This window comes from Oncorhynchus tshawytscha, unplaced genomic scaffold (genome assembly GCF_018296145.1).
Source record: "Oncorhynchus tshawytscha isolate Ot180627B unplaced genomic scaffold, Otsh_v2.0 Un_contig_17226_pilon_pilon, whole genome shotgun sequence".
NCBI classification, from domain to species: domain Eukaryota; kingdom Metazoa; phylum Chordata; class Actinopteri; order Salmoniformes; family Salmonidae; genus Oncorhynchus; species Oncorhynchus tshawytscha.
The window spans coordinates 7,501-17,964 of NW_024607116.1; the positions used below are offsets into that span (position 1 = coordinate 7,501).

Here is a 10,464-nt window from a genome sequence, read left to right on the forward strand (position 1 = left end):
GCAGGTGGTTGTCGAACCGGCAGCTGGCATCGTTACCAGAGATGGAGGGGAACCCATCCAGAGACAGATACTTGTAGATCAGACAGCTATCAGGGAGAGACACAGAGAGACAGGTAGTTTATCAGACAGCTATCAGGGAGAGACACAGATAGAGACAGGTAGTTGTAGATCAGACAGCTATCAGGGAGAGACACAGAGAGACATGTAGTTTATCAGACAGCTATCAGGGAGAGACACAGAGAGACAGGCAGTTTATCAGACAGCTATCAGGGAGAGACACAGAGAGACAGGTAGTTTATCAGACAGCTATCAGGGAGAGACAGGTAGTTTATCAGACAGCTATCAGGGAGAGACACAGAGAGACAGGTAGTTTATCAGACAGCTATGAGGGAGAGACACAGAGAGACGGGTAGTTTATCAGACAGCTATCAGGGAGAGACACAGAGAGACAGGTAGTTTATCAGACAGCTATCGGGGAGAGACACAGAGAGACAGGTAGTTTATCAGACAGCTATCAGGGAGAGACACAGATAGAGACAGGTAGTTGTAGATCAGACAGCTATCAGGGAGAGACACAGAGAGACATGTAGTTTATCAGACAGCTATCAGGGAGAGACACAGAGAGACAGGCAGTTTATCAGACAGCTATCAGGGAGAGACACAGAGAGACAGGTAGTTTATCAGACAGCTATCAGGGAGACACACAGAGAGACAGGTAGTTTATCAGACAGCTATCGGGGAGAGACACAGAGAGACAGGTACTTTATCAGACAGCTATCAGGGAGAGACACAGAGAGACAGGTAGTTTATCAGACAGCTATCAGGGAGAGACACAGAGAGACAGGTAGTTTATCAGACAGCTATCAAGGAGAGACATGTAGTTTATCAGACAGCTATCAGGGAGACACACAGAGAGACAGGTAGTTTATCAGACAGCTATCAGGGAGAGACAGGTAGTTTATCAGACAGCTATCAGGGAGAGACACAGAGAATCAGGTAGTTTATCAGACAGCTATCAGGGAGACACACAGAGAGACAGGTAGTTTATCAGACAGCTATCAGGGAGAGACACAGATAGAGACAGGTAGTTGTAGATCAGACAGCTTTCAGGGAGAGACACAGAGAGACATGTAGTTTATCAGACAGCTATCAGGGAGAGACACAGAGAGACATGTAGTTTATCAGACAGCTATCAGGGAGAGACACAGAGAGACAGGTAGTTTATCAGACAGCTATCAGGGAGAGACACAGAGAGACATGTAGTTTATCAGACAGCTATCAGGGAGAGACACAGAGAGACAGGTAGTTTATCAGACAGCTATCAGGGAGAGACACAGAGAGACATGTAGTTTATCAGACAGCTATCAGGGAGAGACACAGAGAGACAGGTAGTTTATCAGACAGCTATCAGGGAGAGACACAGAGAGACAGGTAGTTTATCAGACAGCTATCAGGGAGAGACACAGAGAGACAGGTAGTTTATCAGACAGCTATCAGGGAGAGACACAGAGAAACAGGTAGTTTATCAGACAGCTATCAGGGAGAGACACAGAGACAGGTAGTTTATCAGACAGCTATCAGGGAGACACACAGAGAGACAGGTAGTTTATCAGACAGCTATCAGGGAGAGACACAGAGACAGGTAGTTTATCAGACAGCTATCAGGGAGAGACACAGAGAGACAGGTAGTTTATCAGACAGCTATCAGGGAGAGACACAGAGAGACAGGTAGTTTATCAGACAGCTATCAGGGAGAGACACAGAGAGACAGGTAGTTTATCAGACAGCTATCAGGGAGAGACACAGAGAGACATGTAGTTTATCAGACAGCTATCAGGGAGAGACACAGAGAGACAGGTAGTTTATCAGACAGCTATCAGGGAGAGACACAGGGAGACATGTAGTTTATCAGACAGCTATCAGGGAGAGACACAGAGAGACAGGTAGTTTATCAGACAGCTATCAGGGAGAGACACAGAGAGACAGGTAGTTTATCAGACAGCTATCAGGGAGAGACACAGAGACAGGTAGTTTATCAGACAGCTATCAGGGAGAGACACAGAGAGACATGTAGTTTATCAGACAGCTATCAGGGAGAGACACAGAGAGACAGGTAGTTTATCAGACAGCTATCAGGGAGAGACACAGAGAGACATGTAGTTTATCAGACAGCTATCAGGGAGAGACACAGAGAGACATGTAGTTTATCAGACAGCTATCAGGGAGAGACACAGAGAGACAGGTAGTTTATCAGACAGCTATCAGGGAGAGACACAGAGAGACAGGTAGTTTATCAGACAGCTATCAGGGAGAGACACAGAGAGACAGGTAGTTTATCAGACAGCTATCAGGGAGAGACACAGAGAGACATGTAGTTTATCAGACAGCTATCAGGGAGAGACAGGTAGTTTATCAGACAGCTATCAGGGAGAGACACAGAGAGACATGTAGTTCATCAGACAGCTATCAGGGAGAGACAGGTAGTTTATCAGACAGCTATCAGGGAGAGACACAGAGAGACATGTAGTTTATCAGACAGCTATCAGGGAGAGACAGGTAGTTTATCAGACAGCTATCAGGAGAGACACAGAGAGACATGTAGTTTATCAGACAGCTATCAGGGAGAGACAGGTAGTTTATCAGACAGCTATCAGGGAGAGACACAGAGACAGGTAGTTTATCAGACAGCTATCAGGGAGACACACAGAGAGACAGGTAGTTTATCAGACAGCTATCAGGGAGAGACACAGAGACAGGTAGTTTATCAGACAGCTATCAGGGAGAGACACAGAGAGACAGGTAGTTTATCAGACAGCTATCAGGGAGAGACACAGAGAGACAGGTAGTTTATCAGACAGCTATCAGGGAGAGACACAGAGAGACAGGTAGTTTATCAGACAGCTATCAGGGAGAGACACAGAGAGACATGTAGTTTATCAGACAGCTATCAGGGAGAGACACAGAGAGACAGGTAGTTTATCAGACAGCTATCAGGGAGAGACACAGAGAGACATGTAGTTTATCAGACAGCTATCAGGGAGAGACACAGAGAGACAGGTAGTTTATCAGACAGCTATCAGGGAGAGACACAGAGAGACAGGTAGTTTATCAGACAGCTATCAGGGAGAGACACAGAGACAGGTAGTTTATCAGACAGCTATCAGGGAGAGACACAGAGAGACAGGTAGTTTATCAGACAGCTATCAGGAGAGACACAGAGAGACAGGTAGTTTATCAGACAGCTATCAGGGAGAGACACAGAGAGACATGTAGTTTATCAGACAGCTATCAGGGAGAGACACAGAGAGACATGTAGTTTATCAGACAGCTATCAGGGAGAGACACAGAGAGACAGGTAGTTTATCAGACAGCTATCAGGGAGAGACACAGAGAGACAGGTAGTTTATCAGACAGCTATCAGGGAGAGACACAGAGAGACAGGTAGTTTATCAGACAGCTATCAGGGAGAGACACAGAGAGACATGTAGTTTATCAGACAGCTATCAGGGAGAGACAGGTAGTTTATCAGACAGCTATCAGGGAGAGACACAGAGAGACATGTAGTTCATCAGACAGCTATCAGGGAGAGACAGGTAGTTTATCAGACAGCTATCAGCGAGAGACACAGAGAGACATGTAGTTTATCAGACAGCTATCAGGGAGAGACAGGTAGTTTATCAGACAGCTATCAGGGAGAGACACAGAGAGACATGTAGTTTATCAGACAGCTATCAGGGAGAGACAGGTAGTTTATCAGACAGCTATCAGGGAGAGACACAGAGAGACATGTAGTTTATCAGACAGCTATCAGGAGAGACAGGTAGTTTATCAGACAGCTATCAGGGAGAGACACAGAGAGACATGTAGTTTATCAGACAGCTATCAGGGAGAGACATGTAGTTTATCAGACAGCTATCAGGGAGAGACACAGAGAGACATGTAGTTTATCAGACAGCTATCAGGGAGAGACAGGTAGTTTATCAGACAGCTATCAGGAGAGACACAGAGAGACATGTAGTTTATCAGACAGCTATCAGGTAGAGACACAGAGAGACATGTAGTTTATCAGACAGCTATCAGGGAGAGACACAGAGAGACGGGTAGTTTATCAGACAGCTATCAGGGAGAGACACAGAGAGACAGGTAGTTTATCAGACAGCTATCAGGGAGAGACACAGAGACAGGTAGTTTATCAGACAGCTATCAGGGAGAGACACAGAGAGACAGGTAGTTTATCAGACAGCTATCAGGGAGAGACACAGAGAGACAGGTAGTTTATCAGACAGCTATCAGGGAGAGACACAGAGAGACATGTAGTTTATCAGACAGCTATCAGGGAGAGACACAGAGAGACATGTAGTTTATCAGACAGCTATCAGGGAGAGACACAGAGAGACAGGTAGTTTATCAGACAGCTATCAGGGAGAGACACAGAGAGACAGGTAGTTTATCAGACAGCTATCAGGGAGAGACACAGAGAGACAGGTAGTTTATCAGACAGCTATCAGGAGAGACACAGAGAGACATGTAGTTTATCAGACAGCTATCAGAGAGACAGGTAGTTTATCAGACAGCTATCAGGGAGAGACACAGAGAGACATGTAGTTTATCAGACAGCTATCAGGGAGAGACAGGTAGTTTATCAGACAGCTATCAGGGAGAGACACAGAGAGACATGTAGTTTATCAGACAGCTATCAGGAGAGACAGGTAGTTTATCAGACAGCTATCAGGGAGAGACACAGAGACATGTAGTTTATCAGACAGCTATCAGGGAGAGACAGGTAGTTTATCAGACAGCTATCAGGGAGAGACACAGAGAGACATGTAGTTTATCAGACAGCTATCAGGGAGAGACAGGTAGTTTATCAGACAGCTATCAGGGAGAGACAGGTAGAGACACAGAGAGACATGTAGTTTATCAGACAGCTATCAGGGAGAGACAGGTAGTTTATCAGACAGCTATCAGGTAGAGACACAGAGAGACATGTAGTTTATCAGACAGCTATCAGGGAGAGACAGGTAGTTTATCAGACAGCTATCAGGGAGAGACACAGAGAGACATGTAGTTTATCAGACAGCTATCAGGGAGAGACAGGTAGTTTATCAGACAGCTCAGGGAGAGACAGGTAGTTTATCAGACAGCTCTCAGGGAGAGACACAGAGAGACATGTAGTTTATCAGACAGCTATCAGGGAGAGACAGGTAGTTTATCAGACAGCTATCAGGGAGAGACACAGAGAGACATGTAGTTTATCAGACAGCTATCAGGGAGAGACAGGTAGTTTATCAGACAGCTATCAGGGAGAGACACAGAGAGACATGTAGTTTATCAGACAGCTATCAGGGAGAGACAGGTAGTTTATCAGACAGCTATCAGGGAGAGACAGCATGTAGTTTATCAGACAGCTATCAGGGAGTTTATCAGACACAGAGAGACATGTAGTTTATCAGACAGCTATCAGGGAGAGACAGGTAGTTTATCAGACAGCTATCAGGGAGAGACACAGAGAGACATGTAGTTTATCAGACAGCTATCAGGGAGAGAGAGGTAGTTTATCAGACAGCTATAGTAGTTTATCAGACAGCTATCAGGAGAGACACAGAGAGACATGTAGTTTATCAGACAGCTATCAGGAGAGAGACAGGTAGTTTATCAGACAGCTATCAGGGAGAGACAGGTAGTTTAGAGAGTGACATCAGACAGCTCAGGGAGAGACACAGAGAGACATGTAGTTTATCAGACAGCTATCAGGGAGAGACAGGTAGTTTATCAGACAGCTATCAGGGAGAGACACAGAGAGACATGTAGTTTATCAGACAGCTATCAGGGAGAGACAGGTAGTTTATCAGACAGCTATCAGGGAGAGACACAGAGAGACATGTAGTTTATCAGACAGCTATCAGGGAGAGACACAGAGAGACATGTAGTTTATCAGACAGCTATCAGGTAGAGACATGTAGTTTATCAGACAGTTATCAGGGAGAGACAGGTAGTTTATCAGACAGTTTATCATCGGACAGCTATCAGGGAGAGACATGTAGTTTATCAGACAGCTATCAGGGAGAGACAGGTAGTTTACTTATAGTAAGGGAGAGACATGTAGTTTATCAGACAGCCAGAGACATGTAGTTTATCAGACAGCTATCAGGGAGAGACAATATTTAGTTTATCATCAATCATCAGACAGCTATCAGGAGAGACAGGTATTCAAGATCAGACAGCCATCAGGGAGACCTTATCAGAAGTATTAGTTTATCAGCTACAGAGGACATGTCAGAGACCAGACATGTAGTTTATCAGACAGCTGAGACACCTGTAGTTTATCAGACAGCTATCAGGGAGGAATTTATCAGACAGCTATCAGGAGAGACACTAGTTTATCAGACAGCTATCAGGGAGAGACACAGAGAGACATGTAGTTTATCATCAGGGAGAGACGTAGTTTATCTGGGCTATCAGGAGCAGACAGGTAGTTTATCCAGTACAGAGACAGGTAGTTTATCAGACAGCTTCAGGGAGACAAGAGAGACGTCTACAGATTACCACACACCTCCATTTACAATCAGGGAGAGACCCATAGCTTCATCATTATGGCGTGTTAAATTGACCGTACAACACGGAGGGGGTGAAAAAATCAGAAGCCTTTCTGTCTCTAATGGAAAAAACGATTCAAACTTTCTCCAACATAAATGGACTATGGTACATCTGCATACAGCATACAGTATATAACATACACCGGTCACGGGAGAAAAATAAACCTTTCTGTCTCAGGAGACAGTGAGTTATCAGCATGCCTCGGCCTCAATGTCGGTCAGGTACCAGGGAAAACAAACGAGCTTCAAAGTTATTCTAACACGTTAAATGGAAGGTAGGTTCTGCTGGCTGCAAACACGATCTGTTTGGACTGTTCTGAGCCTGGCAGTAGGAAAGGAGAGCAAGAAAAGCTACAAAGAACCAGAGAGAACGAGAGAGAGGATGCTATTAAAACGAGAGAAACGAGAGAGTTATTCAGAGGTTCAGCAAAGACACGAGAGGACTAATGGAAAAAAAAAGATTCAAACTTTCTAACATAAATGGACTAGCAACACATACAGACACGGTTCTCACCAGCAGTATGCCCTCGGCCTCAATGACCACGGTCCAGGTACCAGGGTTCAGAACAAACGGCTCCACAAAGTTATTCTGGGGCACGTTGGCGAAGGTAGGTTCTGAGCTGGGGGCAAACACGATCTGTTTGGACTGTTCTGAGCCTGGCAGAGAAAAAGGAGAGCAAGAAAGAGAGAGAAAGAACGAGAGAGAGAAGAGAGAGAGAGAGAACGAGAGAGAGAGAGAGAGAGAGAGAGACAAAGAGAGACAGAGACAGAGAGAGAGAGAGAACGAGAGAGAGAGAGAAGAGAGAGAGAGAGACAGAGAGAGAGACAGAGAGAGAGAGAGAACAGAGAGAGAGAGAGAGAGAGAGACAGAGAGAGACAGAGAGACAGAGAGAGACAGAGAGACAGAGACAGAGACAGAGACAGAGAGAGAGACAGAGAGACAGAGAGAGACAGAGAGACAGAGAGACAGAGACAAAAGAGAGACAGAGAGAGACAGAGAGAGACAGAGAGAGAGAGAGAGAGAGAGAAGACAGAGAGAGACAGAGAGAGAGAGACAGAGAGAGACGAGAGAGAGAGAGAACAGAGAGAGAGAAGAGAGAGAGAATCGAGAGAGAGAGAGAGAGAGAGAGACAGAGACAGAGAGAGAGGTTGAGTGAGGTCCAGATGCAGAGATGAATTCAATTGAAATCAAATCACTTTATATTTCCTCTGAGGGAACTCCTTATATGGAGTGGTTTATTAGAGAATAGGAAAATCTGTAGATTTATCAAGAGAGCATGAAGTACATACAGTACTGTAAATCCACACTCAGTAAATACAGTACTGTAAATCCACACTCAGTAAATACAGTACTGTAGATCCACTCAGTAAATACAGTACTGTAGATCCACTCAGTAAATACAGTACTGTAGGAGGAGGAAGAGGAAGAGGAGGGGGAAGGGGGAGCAGGAGGAGGAAGAGGAGTAGAGGTGGAGGAGGAGGAAGAGGAGGAGGAGAGCGAGTAGAGGTGGAGAAGGAGGAGGAGGGAGAGGAAGAGGAGGGGGAAGGGGAGTAGAGGTGAAGGAGGATGAGGAGGAGGAAGAGGAGGAGGAAGAGGAGGAGGAGCGGGAGGAAGAGGAGGGGAAAGGGGTATAGCAAATGATAAGGTCTGAGTTAAAAACCCTGTGATAGTATAGGGGGTTAGAGGACTATAGGGTTTGAGAGGTTGAGGGGTCAGAGGTCAGGGTTTTCAATTCCTCAGAAACCCTTGAACCGCGACAGGAAGTTCACCCACAGCCAGCCCTAAACCCTGCCTCTACATGCCAATACCAACCAATCACCAGCTGCCTCTGGGAGAGGCCACTCTGACCATCCATGAGGAGGAGCGAAAGGAGAGCAGCATAATCGGAAGAGAAAGAGGAGGAGAGGCTGGGGAGAGGAAGGCTGTGTCCCACTGGACCTTTTCCTATATAGTGATGCACTAAGGGTAGGATAGTACAGAGTCTTACACTTACAGTTACCGCACATGAAGTTCTTCCCGTCTTCCAGGACGGACACCCTGCCCCTCATGTCCAGGCCACCCCGATTCACGTAGCGCAAGACTATTTGAAACAGGTCCGGAGAGCTGACCGAGACTTGAACCACCACCTTGGACTGGGGGATGACACGTAGGGGTGGGGGGCAGGGAGGAGGAAAAGAGATGGAGAGAAGGGAGGGGACAGGGTAGGGAGGGTGAGGAGAGGGTGGGGAGGGGGAGAGAGGGGGAGGGAGGGGAGGGGGAGTAAGAAGAGGGTAGGGAGGAAGGAGGGAGAGGAGGGGAGAGGAGGAGAGGGGAGGCAAAACAAAGGGATAGAGAGGGAAGAAAGCAAACCACTCCTTAATACCACACCAGCACCACCACTCCTTAATACCACACCAGCACCACCACTCCTTAATACCACACCAGCACCACCACTCCTTAATACCACACCAGCACCACCACTCCTTAATACCACACCACCAGCACCACCACTCCTTAATACCACACAGGCACCACTCCTTAATACCACACCAGCACCACCAGCACCACCACTCCTTAATACCACACCACCAGCACCACCACTCCTTAATACCACACAGGCACCACTCCTTAATCCCACACCACCACCACCACCACTCCTTAATCCCACACCACCACCACCACCACTCCTTAATACCACACCACCAGCACCACCACTCCTTAATACCACACCACCAGCACCACCACTCCTTAATACCACACCACCACCACCACCACTCCTTAATACCACACCACCAGCACCACCACTCCTTAGTACCACACCACCAGCACCACCACTCCTTAATACCACACCACCACCACCACCACTCCTTAATACCACACAGGCACCACCACTCCTTAATACCACACCACCAGCACCACCACTCCTTAATACCACACCACCAGCACCACCACTCCTTAGTACCACACCACCAGCACCACCACTCCTTAATACCACACCAGCACCACTCCTTAATAACACACCACCACCACCACTCCTTAATACCACACCAGCACCACCACTCCTTAATACCACACCAGCACCACCACTCCTTAATACCACACCAGCACCACCACTCCTTAATACCACACCAGCACCACTCCTGAATACCACACCTCCAGCACCACTCCTTAATAACACACCACCAGCACCACCACTCCTTAATACCACACCAGCACCACCACCACTCCTTAATACCACCCACCACCACTCCTTAATACCACACCACCACCAGCACCACTCCTGAATACCACACCTCCACCACCACTCCTTAATACCACACCAGCACCACCACTCCTTAATACCACACCACCACCAGCACCACTCCTGAATACCACACCTCCAGCACCACTCCTTAATAACACACCACCAGCACCACCAGTCCTTAATACCACACCAGCACCACTGCAGCCAAAGCCAACCATAAAGCCCCATAGAGATGAAAAAGAGGCCCCACATCCTCTCTGCCATTGAAGACTTCTGCGACAGCATCGGCAGCAACCAGGGAGGGCTTTATTTTAAAGTATCTATTTCTTGTTGCGTTATTCTTACTGCTACCTGCAGTGCTGGGATGTCTGTTATCTAATATTTCAACCCCTTTTTCTCCTCAATTTCAATCTTGTCGGCAAGGTTGAGTCAAGGTCGAACCCTGGTCTGTAGTGACGCCTCAATACTGCGACGCAATGCCTTAGACCGCTGTGATACAGCCTGGGATCGAACCCTGGTCTGTAGTGACGCCTCAATACTGCGACGCAATGCCTTAGACCGCTGTGATGCAGCCTGGGATCGAACCCTGGTCTGTAGTGATGCCTACAGACCAGGGTTCGCAAAACCGAGGCCCTGGGATGTTT

At 47.1% G+C, this 10,464-nt stretch overlaps 1 protein-coding gene across 1 annotated transcript in view; it reads right to left on the reverse strand.

Moving 5' to 3' along the window:
- Positions 1 to 6,581, reverse strand: part of LOC121842387 (laminin subunit alpha-5-like) — a gene marked incomplete at its 3' end in the record, with an annotated part of 10,710 nt that extends 4,129 nt beyond the window's left edge. Inside the window, exons 1-2 of the mRNA XM_042312360.1 lie at positions 6,547 to 6,581; positions 1 to 86 (exon numbers count right to left, since the gene is read on the reverse strand). The exon at positions 1 to 86 is cut by the window's left edge and continues 68 nt beyond it. Coding sequence (XP_042168294.1) covers positions 1 to 86; positions 6,547 to 6,581 — 121 coding nt within the window. The remainder of the gene's footprint in view (positions 87 to 6,546) is intronic.
- Positions 6,582 to 10,464: the final 3,883 nt, after the last annotated feature.